Genomic DNA, 18,059 nt, shown 5'->3' with positions numbered 1-18,059 from the left:
ATAATCTATCAACTAAAGTGATGCCAAGGAGAATGGAAAAAAGGCAGTTGGGACGTGCACTGCAGAGTGGAAATGAACTGGATTTGGCAAATGATCTGGGGTGTTCAGGAAGGAGAGGGCACAGGAAATAAGTCAGTTTGAGGCTTCTGTCTGCAAGACCACTGGGGCTGTTAACAGAACAGAGAAAAGTCAGAAAAAGTGGAAAGACTGGGGTGGGCTAGAAGGGACTGATCTTTTCAACACACATTTAGTTTGGGTGCCGATAGAACATGCATACATTTTTTCCCCAAACAGAAAACCGTGCACACTTTTCTTGACCAATTTTCAGGGGCGGGCAAAGATAGTAAATGAATGAATGTGCATGAATGTGAAGTCACTCAGTCGTGTCCGACTCTCTGCGACTCCATGGACTGTAGCCTACCAGGGTCCTCTGTCCATGGGATTTTCCAGGCAATGGTACTGGAGTGGATTGCCATTTCCTTCTCCAAGGGATCTTCCCAACCCAGGGATCGAACCCCGGTCTCCCGCATTGTAGACAGACGCTTTACCGTCTGAGCCACCAGGGAAGTCTAAAGATAGTAAAGTACATACTAAATAAAAGTAAAGGGTATATTTAGTGCAGAGTCAATGAGAAGCCAGTTCCAGAGCATATGATATGACAAAATTAAACTACAGAATAAAGATGGACTCCTACCTCAACAAAATGCAAAAATTAACTAAAAATAGATCAGTGACCTAAATATAAGAACTGAAACCGTAAGATTCTTAGGAAAAAAACAGAGGTAAATCTTCAAGATCTTGGATAAGCAATGAATTATTAGCTGTAACACCAAAAGCGCAAGCAGCAACAAAAAATTAAACTTGACCTCATTAAAATTAAAAACATTTATGCACCAAAGGACATTAACAAGAAAATTTAAAAGACAATCCACAGAACTGGAGAAAATATTTGTAAATCATATCTGATAAGGGTCTATAAGAACTCTTACAACCGAACAATAAAACGACAGTCCAGTTAGAAAACCAGCAAAGGACCTGAACAGATGTTTCACCAATAAAGATATAAATGGCCAACAAACATATAAAAAGACATTCAATATGATGAGTAATCAGAGAAATGCAAATCAATCTCACAATGAGGCACCTCTTTAGACTCACTTTAATATAAAAATGGCATACAAGTGTTAGCAAGTTTGTACAAAAATTGGAACAGACCCTCAACCTTGCTAGGGGAATGTATCAGATTGCTGCAAAAGTAACTGCGGTTTTGCTCTGTTGAATTTTGATGTTTGATATTGGAATACATTCTTAAATAAATGTGGTTATGTTTAATGCACATTTCTCGCTTCACTTTTCTTGCTAATGACTTGCTGTTTATTTTACATTTATTTTAGACTACGGAAATGATGTTAGACAAAAAGCAAAGTCAAGTGATTTTCTTATTCAAGTTCAATATGGGTCATAAAACAGTGGAGACAACTCTCAACATCAACAGTGCACGTGGCCCAGGAACTGCGAACAAACACACAGTGCAGTGGCGGTTCAAGAAGTAGCGCAAAGGCAGCAGGAGAGCCTTGAAGACGAGGGGCACAGCAGCCAGCCATCAGAAGATGACAGTGACAACTCAGAGACCAAAGCTGATTCTCTTACAACTACAGAAGTTGCTGTCGAACACTCCATGGTCGTTTGACATTTGAAGCAAACTGAAAAGGTGAAAAAGCTGGGTAAATGAGTGCCCCTTGAGCTGCCCCAAGATTGCCGGGAGAAATCTCAATAACCTCAGATATGCAGATGACACCACCCTTACGGCAGAAAGTGAAGAGGAACTCAAAAGCCTCTTGATGAAAGTGAAAGTGGAGAGTGAAAAAGTTGGCTTAAAGCTCAACATTCAGAAAACAAAGATCATGGCATCTGGTCCCATCACTTCGTGGGGAAAAGATGGGGAAACAGTGGAAACAGTGTCAGACTTTAGTTTTTTGGGCTCCAAAATCACTGCAGATGGTGACTGCAGCCATGAAATTAAAAGATGCTTTACTCCTTGGAAGGAAAGTTATGACCAACCTAGAGAGCATATTCAAAAGCAGAGACATTACTTGGCCAACAAAGGTCCGTCTAGTCAAGGCTATGGTTTTTCCAGTGGTCATGTATGGATGTGAGAGTTGGACTGTGAAGAAGAAGGCTGAGCGCCGAAGCACTGATGCTTCTGAACTGTGGTGTTGGAGAAGACTCTTGAGAGTCCCTTGGACTGCAAGGAGATCCAACCAGGCCATTCTGAAGGAGATCAGCCCTGGGATTTCTTTGGAGGGAATGATGCTGAAGCTGAAACTCCAGTACTTTGGCCACCTCATGCAAAGAGTTGACTCATTGGAAAAGACTCTGATGCTGGGAGGGATTGGGGGCAGGAGGAGAAGGGGACGACAGAGGATGAGATGGCTGGATGGCAACACTGACTCGATGGACGTGAGTCTGAGTGAACTCTGGGAGTTGGTGATGGACAAGGAGGCCTGGCCTGCTGCGATTCACAGGGTCGCGAGGAGTCAGACACAACTGAGCGACTGAACTGAAACTGAACTGAGCTGCCCCAAATAAAAAATTCAGTGTTTTGAAGTGTCTTCTCTTATTCTATGCAACAATGAACCATTTCTCAGATTGTGACATGCGATGAAAAGTGAATTCTAGGGCTTCCCTGGTGGCTCAGTGGTAAAGAATCCATCTGCAAAAGCAGGAAACACAGGTTCGATCCCTGGTCCAGGAAGATCCCACACATGTTGGGGAGCAACTAAGCCTATGCACCACAACCATTGAGCCCGTGCTCTAGAGCCTGGGAGCCCCAACTACTGAACCCACGTGCTGCAACCACTGAAGCCCGTGCACACTAGAGTCCATGCTCCCCAACTAAAGAAGCCACTGCAATGAGAAGCCCTTGCACCACAAGTAGAGAGAAGCCCCCGCTTGCCACAACGAAAGAAGAGCCAACACAGCAATGAAGACCCAGCACAGGCAAAAAAATACATAAATAAAAATTTTTTTAAAGTGGATTGTATACAACTGTTGATGATCGGCTCATGCTTGGGAGAGAGAAGCAGCTCCAACGCCAAACTTGCACCAAAAAAAGGTCATGGTCACTGCTTGGTGGTCTGCTGCCAGTCTGATCCACTACAGCTTTCTGAATCCTGGCAAAACCATTACATTTGAGAAGTAGAGACGTATGCTCAGCAAACGGATGAGATGTACTGAAAACTGCAACACCTACAGCCAGTCTTAGGTCAACAGAAAGGGCCCAATTCTTCATGACAACGCCTGACCACAGGTCACACAACCAACACTTCAAAAGTTGAATGAACTGGGCCACGAAGTTCTGCCTCATCCGTCATCTGACCTCTCACCAACCTCTCACCAAGGGACTACCACTTCAAGCATCTCAACAACTTGTTACAGGGAAAATGTAACAACCAGCAGGAGGCAGAAAATGCTTTCCAAGAGTTCATTGAATCCTGAAGCTCAGATGGTTACAAACTTAAAAACAAACTTGTTTCTCATTGGCAACAATGTGTTGATTGTAGTGGTTCCTATTTTGATTAATAAAGATGTGTTTGAGTCTAGACAGTCTGAAACTCCAATTACTTTTTCACCAACCTAATAAATGACTCAGCCACTGTGGAAAATAATTTGGTGGCTCCTCAGAAAGTTAAACATAGAATTACCATATCACCCAGCAATTCAACTATGTATATACCCAAAGAACTGAAAACAAGTACTCAAACAAATACATCAAAACTCATACTCATAGCACATATTCACATATTCACAATAGCCAAAAGGTGGAAATGGCTCAAAATGTCCACCAACAGATGAACAGACAAACTGCATTTATATACATACAATGGAATATTACACAGCCATTTAGTGGTTTGGTTACTAAGTTGTGTCTGACTCTTGGAACCCCATGGACTGTAGCCTGCCAGGCTCCTCTGTCCATGGGATTCTCCAGACAAGAGTACTGGAGTGGGTTGCCATTTCCTTCTCCAGGGGATCTTCCCAACCCAGGAATCAAACCCAAGTCTCTTGTATTCAGGCAGATTCTTTACCAACTGAGCTACAAGGGAAGCCACATAGCCATTAGAAGGAATGAAGTACTGATGGATATTAGACACAACACAGATGAAGTCTGAAAGAAGTCACACACAAAAAGGAAAAATATTTTGATTCCATTTATATGAAATATCCAGAATAGGTACATCCATAGAGAAAGAATTCAGACTGCCAGAGGCTGGGTGGAGAAAGGAATAGGAAGCAACTTCTTAGTGGGTGTGGGGTTTCCTTCAGGAGTGATGGAAATGTTTCAGCTAGATAAAGGTATGGTTGCACATTATGAAGACACTAATTGCCACTCAAATTGTTCACTTTACCATGGTTCGATTTTAAGTCAATTTCACCGCAATTTTTAAAAAATCAACAATATTCCAAAGCAAAAATAAAAACAAGCTCCAGCTCTTGTTCACTTCTGATCCCATTAACCACATTCTTGCCAAGCCAATCATCCAGACAGCTCCGTTCCACTTGCTCCTTCCTGGTTTCATTCAGGAAACCTAACATGACACAACTTTTCCATCAGTTCAAATCCCCCAGCCATGTCAAACCTTCTAAGAAATCTGCCCATAGTGAGCAGTCAATATTTGTGAATCGCTGGTTCTGTCTGATTCAGTCCATCCCTACCAGTTCTGAAGCTTTCCTCTGTTAATTCAGCATCAATATATAAATGTTTCTTCCTTACTGTCCCCAAGCTTTTTCTCTCTTAGTTTCAGGCATGTTCTTTCTCTACTAGAGAGCAAATGATAATAGAGGCTGTCTCCTGCTTTGTATTACACCATCTACCAGGGGTCCATCCAAAATACATTTGTTTAAATACTGTCTGGTTGAGGGAATTCTTTGGTAGTCCAGTGGTCAGGACTCGGCGCCCAGATTCAGTCCCTGGTCAGGGCACTAAGATCCCACAAGTCATGTGGCCAATAAATAAATAAATACTGTCAGGTTGAGTTTTTGCTGTTATATGCTAAACAAATTGGAGTGGGGAATCGGAAGATAAGAGGTGGTAAAGAAACACCTCTACCCACCCTAGCTATAATGGAGACTAGTTCTGACTTGATATATAATCAGAAATGCAAGTCTCACAGCAACTGAACAGTACAGGACAACAAGGTAGCTTTTACCATCCTCCTTTTAAAACTAAAAGGAGCCTGGATGTACCATTTGCAAACTATTTTATACTATACCCAGAGTCCCAACCTTTTAGTGGGGAAGAAAGCCCAAAGCAAGAACTCCCAATCTTCTTAAAAATGCAAGAGCGTGGACAACACTCTATCACGTTATGCAACCTTTCCTACTGATCCTAAAGCTGCTGCTTGGCACACATTTTTAAAGGAAACCATCATTAACAAGTTTTAATCCGTCATAAAGGGACGTCTAGATTCATACGTATACACCAGCAAGTGCATCAGAAACTCATTTAGCATACATGTGACTGAGAAACGGATCTCGATCAGGCAGGGGAGGCATGGTGAGACCAGAGTACACCTGATTTTCACCTCTAGCTTCTGATTCCACTTCATTGCACAGCGGTTATACCTTCCTGTTACCCAGAACGGTACCTCTGACAAAGCTGAAAGTCTACAGGACATTATTTAACAAAAATGTTTTTCCCTGAGTTATTTTTCTTAAAAAACATCTGTTCCATCCATAATGGGTGCATGCAGTCTTCCAAAAAATAAACACTGCTTCCTGAAGATACCTGTAGGTAACCTAGGATGTTGCAACACCCAAACTGCAAAGCACTAGCCTAATGAATGCTGTTATTTAGTTGCTAGGTCATGTCCTGATCTTGTGAGACCCTACAGACTGTAGTCTGCCAGGCTTCTCTAGGTCCATGGGATTTTCCAGGCAAGAATACTGGAGCAGGTTGCCATTTCCTTCTCCAGGGGATCCTCCTGACCCAGGCATGAAACCCACGTCTCCTGCATTGGCAGGTGGAGTCTACCACTGGCCACCAGGGAAGGCTAGCCAAATGAACAGGAGGGACAGAACAACCAACACTGTGTACATGCTCGTCAAAGATAATTAACTTATCTCTATAATGAGAAATAGGGCTTTCTCAGGTGGCCCTAATGGTAAAGAACCTACCTCCTAACGCAGGAGACACGAGAGACGCATGTTCGATCTCAGCGTCCGGAAGATACCCTGGAGTAGAAATGGCAACCCACTCCAGGATTCTTGCCTGGAGAATCCTATGGACGGAGGAGCCCAGTGGTCTATCCATGGGGTCGCAAAAAGTTGAAAACAACTGAAGCGACTTAGCATGCACACATAATGAGAAATAACTTTCACGTTAATGTCCTCTTTTAACCTAGAAGTGTTATTCGCCTCTTGTCACAAATGCTAAAGAATAACTCACCTTGAAAACACAACAGAGACAAATGACTTAGAGGGAACACAACTGAATTTAAAATCTTACGCTGCACTAAACTGTACATTTAAAACTGATTAAAAATGGTAAATTTTATATTATGTATATCACACCACAATTAAACTCCGCTCTCAATCCTGTTGGTTTTTGTTGGGGAAAAAATAAATCTATCAGATTACATTAAAGGATGAGAAACCATTAAATTGAATATTTTTAAATTATGTATGGTTGAAAACTTCTAGTGATTTGTATTAATAGAGGCTTTCTGATCTTTTAAGGAAGGTGTTTATTAGATATTCATCTCCAAGGAGGACACAAACAAATGAAAAAAGCTTAAATTACAGTAAGAAAGATTTAGTTTTGACATAATTCTAACTAGCAAGGTAATTAAACACTATAATAAGGTACCATGCAAATCTCTGCCCTTGAGGATTCAAGAATAAGCTACCTGGAAGAGTTAAATGCAATCTTACAGGAAAAACTGGAATGAACCAGAGAATCTTAAGCCAGCTTCCAGTTTCAGAATTCCAAGTTCTATACTCACAGCCTAATACTGTCTTTAGAAGACATTCACCTATACAATGTTATTCTAATATACAAATCATCTCAGTTTTGCTGCAGATACTGGGTTCCTTCACAATACCATTTATGTACTTTAGATACTCAGGAACTGAAAATTGACTACTTTTGTTAAGAGGCAGTTCCACCAATCTCTGGCAACATGGCTGCCAGCTCAGGTATAAACAGTACAAAACTGAAATAATACTGGGTTCTAAATTAAGAAGAAATACCTACATAGTACACATCCAACCTAAGACTAAAAAAAATCTGTGTGCAGGGTAGGTAATTTATAAGGCCAAAACATTCAATTTTGTCAGTTTTCAACAGTTTCTTAAAAAGTTGCTGGTTAACAACAGAAAATAAATTCTTACTTTTGAAAACAAATACATTGTCTTTCCAAATAGGGTTTCATTTTAGAAGACTCATTTTAAGCCTTCATTTTAAAACTTTTATTTTTATTTTACCACATTTTTTTAAACCATCACTAGACAACTGAATGGCGGTTATTTATTACAACCCAAAACAGGCACTTAGGAAGTCAGAGGTTATTCATCTCAAACTCAACAGGTTAACCACAGCAATTTGAGAGAAGTTTTGGCAACCTGTATCAGGACTATCTCAGAAGTTTTCAAAGTCAGACACTAAATGACGCTTAAAAACAATACATTTCTAGACTTTAGATATTTAACACACAAATATTTTGACTAAGTATGCATTCATGTATTTTATTTTAGCTAGAATTTATTAATTATAATTAGTATTTGTTTAAAATAAAAATCTAACAAGGCAAATTTAGCCAGGTCAACACTGGAATCAAAACACAATACTGGATTATGACGCTAACTGCTTTCATTGGAAAAAGAATAACAACCCTTACTTCCTTTCGTTCACAGATTTTTCACTTTATAATCAAAGAAAATAAATAACATATGACTTCCACAGTCAAAAAAATAGGTAATGTACTTACAGCTGAGTTATCACTTCACAGTCTGGATTCTTAAGAAGCTACTGACTTCTAACTGCTTTAGAACCAGAATACATTTTTAATGGCTCACTCCTTCGCTCAGAAATGTATCACACCTTGTTTTACACAGAGATAACATCTTCTCAGAACACATGCTACTCTGTCACTAAGCTTAATAATTTTTAGATAAAATTCAAATAAAATTTTTATAATGCAACCATAATTTTTTTTTCTTATCCGCACTGAGCCTCACCTTTCACACCACTTAAAAACAATCTTAGACGTTAAACACATATACCTCAAGCATATAAAATTCATTACACTGTCTTTGTAGCCATAATAATTGGACTAATAAATACTGACTCTAAAAAACTAAAAACTTATTAGGGCAGGATTTAAATGGTACAACTCACAAGAGGGTAGGGAGAAATAATGATTTCTACCAAACTGGCAGCAACAATATGCCAAGTTTCCTATGCTGAACTAGTGTAAACAGGAAGAAAAGGACCTGGGGGTGGGAAGCAGGCAGGCAAGGGCACAACCCTCCTCAAGACATAGCTTTACTTCCAAATTTCACCAGGGTAATACCTCTGCTCAATGTTTCCAATAACCCATGCCACTCTCTATTAAACACACAGGCTGGTGCTCAGAAAACGACTGGAAGCTGTAGTCCCTGTTGGACATAAAAGTGGGGATCAGAAATACTTCTAAAAAAAAAAAAAAAAGAAATACTTCTAAACATCTAGGAAGTCAACCCCACTCTTACTATATCAACTTTAATGATAAAACAACAGGAACCACCAATGATGTTACACACAAAAATATTCACACATCACCTTTGGAGCCACCACAGCTACAAAACTCTCATTTATACGATGAGCACCACTCAGGATAGGGTTGCATGAGAAAGGCGATAAAGACAAAGCTTACAAACTCTTTTTCTGGCATTGCTTGAGGCATCAAGTAGACACGGAATAAAGGGGAGCCTGGCTCTGTAAGTCATGCCAAAAGAAACAAGATTCCACATGCCAGGGGACTGAGTGCCCAACACAGAGAGCAAAGGGCAATCATCTTATGGCTTTCTGACCAAAGAAAGATGAGCTACTTCACCTGAAATCCTTTCAAAGGAAGTCTACTGGTCTCCACTTCATCACTCACCTAGAGTGAACTCGACAAGCCCTCCTCAGAGAACAAGGGGGAAACCTTGCTTACCAGAAACAGCAAGTGCTCCACCCAAAACCAAGAAACACCTCTGCAGTCGAAGTTATCACGGCCCTCTGTCCCAAATCAGTCTTCTACAAGAAGACTCCAGGCCAAAAAGTCAAGTTCTCCATTTTCCCAAACGGCTAACAACCCAGCATTTTTTTTCCCGTAAGTGCCTCTGAGAGAAGCCCCTCTCCCTTCCCGCACTCTGGAGCCCAGAGCTCCAGTCCCGTCAGAAAAGTTCCCTCCCGCAGGATAACCTCCTCTCCTCCACTTTTCCCCCCAGACCCTGCCCCCCGGGTCTAGCACGCCCGGTCCTCCATTAGTAGATTCCACCCCTTCCCTGGCACAGCTCTTCGGAAAGTCCTCTTTCTTACCCTACTCACTTGTCCTTCCCTGTAAAGTTTTCCCCTTTTTCCTGTCTGTTCTCGAATGGAAACATACACTTTAAGAGAGACGCACACAAATGTTCTTAACTCCCAAGTCTCACCCGTGCGCCAGGTTCTGCCCATAGCACCCAATTCTCTCCCAGAGTTTCCCCTCAACCCCCGTCATCTTCAGCCTCTAACTCCATACCCCAAGCTTTTTTTCCACTCCGCAAGTTCGGATTTTCCGCTTTACTTTTAGCCAACACCACGGCCCCCTTCTTCCCAGGTGGACCCCGTTCCTCGATGCTAAAGCCCTTTTCCTCCTCTTCCCACGGTCCTCGGCGGCTAAGAACACTCCTCGGAACCTCAGCCCCAGCTCCCCCCCCGCCACCTCCCTTCCGCCTCTCCAGCCCTCCGTGGCCCCCCAACTCTCCTCCTATGTCCCCCTCTAGCCCTGCTCGGGCCCCTAATTCCTCCCAGGCCCCGAGGGCTCCCCACACGCCCTCCCCGCCCCTGGAGAGAGGGGTGTCCCTCAGAGCCCGCCCGGCCCGCCCTGCCGCCGAGCTCGGGTGTCCCTTCCCTTCCCCTCGGGGCCCCGAGGCCGCTGCCAGGGGCTGGCGCGGCGGCGGAGCCGGCTCACCAGTTGGTCATGTCCAGGAAGAAGGCGCAGCCGGCCGGGTTGAGCTGGAAGCCGAGCAACCGCTGAAACTCGGAGATGAGCACGTCCTTGTCCGTGGTGCCCAGGCAGCTGAACTTCTGCATCAGCTCGGGGTCCAGGTCCACGTCCATACCCTCCATGGCTGGGGCCGGACACTCGCTTCCCCGCCTCCTCACAACCAAGCAGCCGCCGCGCCGCCGGGCCCGGGGACCGGGAGGGGGCCCGCTGCTAGCTGGCGCCGCGAGCCCGCTCCGCTGAGGTAGGCCCCGGGCCTCTCACCGCCTCATCGGGGTAAACTCTCTCAGCCGCTCACTCGCTCTCGCGCTCCCCCCCCTCCCACCCCCCCGGCGCCGCCGCCTCCGCCGCCGCCGCCTCTAGCTGCGCCGCCGCCTCCGCCTCCTCCCGCGCCGCGCCCACTGCGCAAGCGTCGCCTGCCTAGACCCCGCCCCTTCCTCTCTCAGAGGCCCGCCCTCAGTGGCGTCACAACCCCGTGACGTCCCCCGCGTGACCTCACCACGGTGGGGCGAGGGGGCGGGCGGAAGGAAGGAGGAAGGGGAAGGCCAGGAGGCGCGGGGAGGTGACTCCCTGACTGACCTTTTTCTCGGCCCGCCCCTACCCTGAGGAGGAGGAGTTAAGCCCTCGGGCTGGAGCAGGGGGAAAGCTGGGGGGTCTTGGTCTACGACCGTGTGAGCATTTTGGAGGTGAGGAAACTGAAGTCGGGAAAGAAACTAGAGACCAGGACGAGATCCAAGTACCAGATTGCACGCAGGACCCATTCTTCTTCGCAGCCAGGGCTTTGCCCCTCCCGCTGGAAGCGCTTGTTTGCTTAAGTTTCTAGAGCTGCTTTCGCAGAGGGATAATGCCCTGAATAGTTGGTTGCCGGCCACACACTTGGTGGCACCGGTGCTGTTTTGTTATGCAACGGTAGTCTCCAGTCTCCGGAAAGTAAAGGAGGCCTCGGTGCAAACGGCAATCACGGGTCCGTGCCAACACCGCATGTAATCTTCCACCCACTCGTCAACACCAAGCCTCTCAAAATAAAGTTTAAGTCATGAGAATGTGACCTGCCTTGTTTCGTTTTTAGAAAGCAAAGTGTTACTGTGCATATAGTACATATAGTACCTGATCAAGGCCCCATTTCAAAACTAAAGAATAAGAAAGGAAGCATAGGGACTACCTTCTTTCACCTTCTTCACCGTCTTCATTCCTTCTTTCACCACGTTTGCCCGACACTCCTACATCCCCATGGGGGAAGGATGAATAAGAAATGGTCTCCTGCCTTTAAGTGGCTCTCTGTCTTAAGGAAAGTAAGAACCAGAAAGTTTGTATGCCTTGTCCAAAAATACAGAGCCGCAAAACTAGAAACTATCTTTCATTCCTATGTTTTCCATAACAATTTCAACAAGTAGACAGCTAGAATAAGAGACCAGTAGCATCTGGGGTGATGCTTTTGAACTGTGGTGTTGGAGAAGACTCTTGAGAGTCCCTTGGACTGCAAGGAGATCCAACCAGTCCATTCTGAAGGAGATCAGCCCTGGGTGTTCTTTAGAAGGACTGATGCTAAAGCTGAAACTCCAGTACTTTGGCCACCTCATGAGAAGAGTTGACTCATTGGAAAAGTCTCTGATGCTGGGAGGGATTAGGGGCAGGAGGAGAAGGGGACGACAGAGGATGAGATGGCTGGATGGCATCACTGACTCAATGGACGTGAGTCTGAGTGAACTCCGGGAGTTGGTGATGGACTGGGAAGCCTGGCGTGCTGCAATTCATGGGGTCGCAAAGAATCGGACACAACTGAGCAACTGAACTGAACTGAGCATCTAGGGTGCCATGAGATTTTGGAACAGCAGAAAGATTCTACTTCCTTCTGTCCTACTACCAAATGAGACTAAAAGGTTTTAAAAGTTTCTGAGGTCCCACACCTTTGGGAAAAATTCTCATTCTGCCAGTTATCGGTAATCATGGTGCTTGTCCAGAGTGGTTTATTGTAAGGATTAAAGAGTTAACAATATATAAACTTAGTACCCTGCCTGCTCCCTAAGAAGCACTCAAGAAATGGTAACTAATATTGTGACCATAATCTTGAGGAGATGAAGAGATAGGGATTACTCCTTCACCTGGTCCCTCTTCTACTTCACTTCTCTTACTTGTCCTCTGTTACAATATGAAGTATGTGTCCTTTCTCTTTTCTTAATAAGGGACCACCCTTTCTCCAATGATTTTTTTTCTCCTACTGTCTGAATCTTATGGATGATGGAATGAGAACGCAGAAAGATTATAAAAATCCCAACTTTAGAGCTGAAAGGAAGTGAGACTGTCTACAAACAAAGGAAATGAAACTGAGAGAAGAGAATTGATTAATCTGAAATGACACAGCTAGTAATTACACAAATTCTCAGTCTAGCACTCTATCCACTATATCCTGCTTCAGTTCCCTTTTGACTTCAATGTGGCCTTAAATTACAAAATAATTCTTTTCCAGGAGCCTGGCCGGTTACAGTCCACGGAGTCACAAAGAGTCAGACATGACAGGGGCTATGCTTAAATATGTCACTGCCTGGAATATGCCCAAGACCTGCCACTTTCTAAATCTCTTCGGCTGGTGATCTTATGTAAAAAATTTAGACTAATCCCAGATCCCACACCAGATAAATTTCAGGGTTTCTTTTTTTTTTTTTCCAATATTTATTTATTTTTGGCTGCGTTGGGTCTTTGTTGCTGTCCATGCGCTTTCTATAGCTGTGGCGAGTTGGAGCTACTCTTCGTTGTGGTGCGCAGGCTTTTCATTGTGATGGTTTCTGCTGTTGCAGAGCATAGGTTCTAGGCTTACAGGCTCAGTAATTGTGGCACATGGGCTTAGTTGCCCTTCGGCATGCGGGACTAGGGATCGAACCCGTGTCCCCTGCGTTGGCAGGCAGACTCTTAACCACTGGACCACCAGGGAACTCCTAGTTTCAGGATTTCTTGTCTAATACTTGAAAATAAATTGTTCAAAGAGACATGTGCTGTGCTGTGCTTAGTCACTCGGTCATGTCTGACTCTTTGTGACCACGTGGACTGTAACCGGCCAGGCTCCTCAGTCCATGGAGAATCCCCAGGCAAGAATACTGGAGTGAATTGCCATGCCCTCCTCCAGGGGATCTTCCCAACCCAAGGATCAAACCCAGGTTTCCCACATTGCAGGTGGATTCTTTACCAACTGAGCCACCAGGGAAGGAGACATAGATACTGACAAAGCAAAAGACTTTATTGGGAAGGGGCTATTGGGCGGACAATAGGAGGGTTAGAAAACTCAGGAGAACTGCTCTGTAGCAGTCTCAGGCTTTTGGTAATAGAGTTTGTTTTTGAGTTGTCTCTAGCCAATCATTCTGACTCAGGATCCTACCTGGTGACTTGAGCATCTTTCAGCCAAGATGGATTCCAACAAGAAGAATTATTGGATGTTGGTAGAAATATGGACTGGTATATTTTTCACCTTTTGACTTTTCCTGAATTCATTCAGTTGGTGGTAGCTTGTAAGTTCTGCATTCCTTACCAGGACCTCCTATTGTATCAGTCAGTGATTCCCCTAACAATTTCACCAGAGCATCTTAGATTGCCTCCAGGTATCCAAGTTCTTGAGATTCAGAATTGCCAGGGCCAGCAAGTGACAAGATTATGCCACAACATAAGAAACCAAGCAGGGTCCCCCCCAGGACCCTCCACTCTGTCCTCCACTCCTTGTAGTCAAGACTTTAGCCTCCATGACCTTCCCTGAATTCCAAAGAGTAGATTCAAGGGAGGAGCTGGTCAAGGGAGGGGCAGCCAAGAAACCACCTGAGGCAAGATTAAAGTGATTAGAGAGGCTCATCAAGATTAGGAGCCCCGCTTCGCCGAGACAAGATTAGTGAATCGAAGTGACTCAGTCCTGTCTGACTCTTTTCGACCCCATGGACTATAGCCTGCCAGGCTCCTCCATCCATGGGATTTTCCAGGCAAGAATACTGGAGTGGGTTGCCATTTCCTTCTCCAGGGTGCAAACCCTGCTCACACCTTAATCTTGTCAGAAAACCCTTCAACAGATTCTCCCAGGTTGGTATACATAGTTTTTCAAGGCAGAATCCTGGGGTGTCTCCTTTTGCCAGACCCAATAATAAAGCTATCCTTTTCTACTTCACCCAAAACTATCTCCAAGATTCAGCCCTGGTGTACAGAGAGGCTGAGCTTTTGGTAACATAACCAATTCAGAGAATAAACAAGAGTCCAAATTGATATTCAGTTCAGTTCAGTCGCTCAGTCGTGTCCCACTCTTTGCGACCCCATGAATCACAGCACGCCAGGCCTCCCTGTCCATCACCAACTCCCGGAGTTCACCCAGACTCACGTCCATCGAGTCAGTGATGCCATCCAGCCATCTCATCCTCTGTCGTCCCCTTCTCCTCCTGCCCCCAATCCCTCCCAGCATCAGAGTCTTTTCCAATGAGTCAACTCTTCGCATGAGGTGGCCAAAGTACTGGAGTTTCAGCTTCAGCATCATTCCTTCCAAAGACATCCCAGGCCTGATCTCCTTCAGAATGGACTGGTTGGATCTCCTTGCAGTCCAAGGGACTCTCAAGAGTCTTCTCCAACACCACAGTTCAAAAGCATCAACTCTTCGGTGCTCAGCTTTCTTCACAGCCCAACTTTCACATCCATACATGACCACTGGAAAAACCATAGCCTTGACTAGACGGACCTTTGTTGGCAAAGTAAAGTCTCTGCTTTTGAATATGCTATCTAGGTTGGTCATAACTTTCCTTCCAAGGAGTAAGCGTCTTTTAATTTCATGGCTGCAGTCACCATCTGCAGTGATTTTGGAGCCCAAAAAACTAAAGTCTGACACTGTTTCCCCATCTATTTCCCACGAAGTGATGGGACAAGATGCCATGATCTTTGTTTTCTGAATGTTGAGCTTTAAGCCAACATTTTCACTCTCCACTTTCACTTTCATCAAGAGGCCCTTTAGTTCCTCTTCACTTTCTGCCATAAGGGTGGTGTCATCTGCATATCTGAGGTTATTGATATTTCACCCAGCAATCTTGATTGCAGCTTGTGCTTCTTCCAGCCCAGTGTTTCTCATGGTGTACTCTGCATATAAGTTAAATAAGCAGGGTGACAATATACAGCCTTGACATACTCCTTTTCCTATTTGGAACCAGTCTGTTGTTCCATGTCCTGTTCTAACTGTTGCTTCCTGACCTGCATACAGATTTCTCAAGAGGTCAGGTGGTCTGGTATTCCCATCTCTTTCAGAGTTTTCCACAGTTTATTGTGATCCACACAGTCAAAGACTTTGGCGTAGTCAATAAAGCAGAAATAGATGTTTTTCTGGAACTCTGTTGCTTTTTTGATGATCCAGCGGATGTTGGCAATTTGATCTCTGGCTCCTCTGCCTTTTCTAAAACCAGCTTGAACATCTGGAAGTTCACGGTTCACATAATGCTGAAGCCTGGCTTGGAGAATTTTGAGCGTTACTTTACTAGCGTGTGAGATGAGTGCAATTGTGCGGTAGTTTGAGCATTCTTTGGCATTGCCTTTCTTTGGGATCAGAATGAAAACTGACCTTTTCCAGTCCTGTGGCCACTGCTGAGTTTTCTAAATTGACATTAGATTCTAAATTGCTATTAGAATACATTATATGACAGTAGCAACTTGTAGTAGAAAGCTATTGGGTGTGCATGCAAACTGTGATGACCTCCTTTCTCTGCAAACCTTTAGCAACATTCTAGCTGGCCCCCAGCAGCCGTTTCTTCCCCAGATAACCATGTCCCTTAGCCCTCACATCTCATTGATGGGACAAGAGGGAGACACTGGACCAGGATCAGCCAATCAGATTCTCTCTATCAGGAATTTGAAATTGGAACTCGGCGAGTTGGTGAAAAGGGCTCACCAGGTGGCTCAGTGGTAAAAAAAAAAATTCCACCTGCCAATGCAGGGAATGCAGGAGACTTGGGTTTGATTCCTAGGTCAGGAAGATTCCCCTGGAGGAGGCAATGGCAACCCACTCCAGTATTCTTGCCTGGGAAATCCCATGAACAGAGGAGTCTGGTGGACTACAGTTCATAGGGTCACAAAGAGTAGGACACAACTGAGCTGACACAGTTGAGCAGGCACAACTGATGCATGAGCTGGTGGAATAGGCTGCCAACTGCAAAGTGGCACTTGCCATCTACCTCTATAAGGGTTAGATCAGCAGCTGCTGAGCATCAACACCTGCTGATAGTTCAGTGGGGAGATCAGGAATGAGGCACCCTGTCCTCTGGGGAAAACTGGCGGAACTGATCTTTAGATTGTTAGACCTTCTCAAGAGAAGATTTATGAGCCCAAGTCTTGCATTCCCTCATGTCTAGGAAAGCACTAAAATCATTACGGTGACATCTGCTCCTCATGACTAGCAGCAAGCCTCTGCCAAAAATGTGTGCTTAACTTTATGCACCCCCCTTCACTAAAATCATATGTAACACTCGCCTTCCCTCTACCTCTTTGGAGCAGTTTCTCAGAGCTATCTGAAATGCTGTCTCCTGGGCCAAATAAAACTTAACTCACAACTCTCACCTTGTGCTTTTTTTTTCACTTGACAAGACCTAAGCTGTGTGCTTGAAAGTGAATAATAGAAATACACAAAAAGAGACGACCTTTGTGGGGCACTCATGAAAAAGAGATGATGCCCATCTGTAATAAGTGGACCATAAGGCAGAGAGAGGCAAAGATAAGAGGCCTGAAGGCATGGGAGAAAGTGGTTTCTGTCCTCCTGAGTCATCCTAGTTGTTCAGCTTTCCTTAGATTCCTGGAATTCTCCAAGCTCCATTCAAAATACATTATCTCAGGACTTACCTGGAGGTTGAGTGGTTGAGACTTTGCCTTCCAGTGCAGGGCATGCTGGTTTGATCCCTGGTCAGGGAGCTAAGATTCCACATGCCTCAGGGCCAGGAAACCCAAAACATAAAACAGAAGCGATTGTGCGACAAATTCAATAAAGACTTTAAAAAATATATGCTCCCCTTTAAAAGACAAAAATACATTATCTCCAGGATGAAGTCAAAGAAACGATCAAGTCATTTCAAAAAGACGGAGGAGAAAAAGTAGGATAAAGTGAATATTTGATTTATAGATAGAAATGGACATCCTACTCTTAAATATAATGGAAACACCACAGGGGGGAAAAAAAAGAAAAATGAGGACACAAACGGATAGTTCACAAAAGAAGGAATATTGAGTTAGCCAACAAGCACTCAAAGATGTATACCACTCATAGATAAGGAAATGGGCTAAAACAACAATAAGGCATCACATTTGCCTAATCAGAGTGGCAAAGCTTTGAAAAATATGTAATAGCTTTTGTTGGCAAGATTGTAGGGAAATGGGTACTTTCAAATATCACTGCTTCTGGGAATGGAAATTGATATATTTTTCCCTAAAGGTGAGTAGATGTGAATTTAGATAAACTGGTATGAAGAACCTTTGAAATATTCGTACATTCCGACCCCCAAATCCTAGGTTTATAAATGAACTTTTCATAGAGGCATTATAATACATATAATAATGAAAAGTTAAAAGGCTGAAAATAGCCCCAGTGTCCACCAGTAAGAAAACTGTTCCAAAAGAAACATGTGGGCAGGGATGGACAGAGTCCTTACTCTGTTTTTTCACGACTATATTTCAACTAAGCTTGTGGGCCACAACTACTGGGCACCAGGCCTAAATCTCCTGCTCAGCAAGAGAAGCTGCTGCAGTGAAAGGCCGCAGCACTGCAGCTAGAGAGTAGCCTCCACTCCCTGCTACTAGAGAAAACCTGTGTGCTGCAACGAAGACCCAGCGCAGCCAAAA

The 18,059-nt window shown here is 44.3% G+C and overlaps 1 protein-coding gene across 3 annotated transcripts in view; it reads right to left on the bottom strand.

Moving 5' to 3' along the window:
- Positions 1–10,552, bottom strand: part of ILRUN (inflammation and lipid regulator with UBA-like and NBR1-like domains) — a 106,017-nt gene extending 95,465 nt beyond the window's left edge. For 2 of the 3 annotated variants that reach the window (XM_070361127.1, XM_070361128.1), the window contains exon 1: positions 10,197–10,551. In XM_070361127.1, coding sequence (XP_070217228.1) covers positions 10,197–10,354 — 158 coding nt within the window. In that variant the 5' untranslated portion in view covers positions 10,355–10,551. Of the gene's footprint in view, positions 1–10,196 lie in introns of all 3 variants that reach the window. The other variant, XM_070361129.1, reaches the window with a different exon arrangement.
- Positions 10,553–18,059: the final 7,507 nt, after the last annotated feature.

This window comes from Bos mutus, chromosome 23 (genome assembly GCF_027580195.1).
Source record: "Bos mutus isolate GX-2022 chromosome 23, NWIPB_WYAK_1.1, whole genome shotgun sequence".
Taxonomy (NCBI): domain Eukaryota; kingdom Metazoa; phylum Chordata; class Mammalia; order Artiodactyla; family Bovidae; genus Bos; species Bos mutus.
Note: the sequence above shows the minus strand (reverse complement) of the source record. Positions and strands in the feature narration are given on the sequence as shown.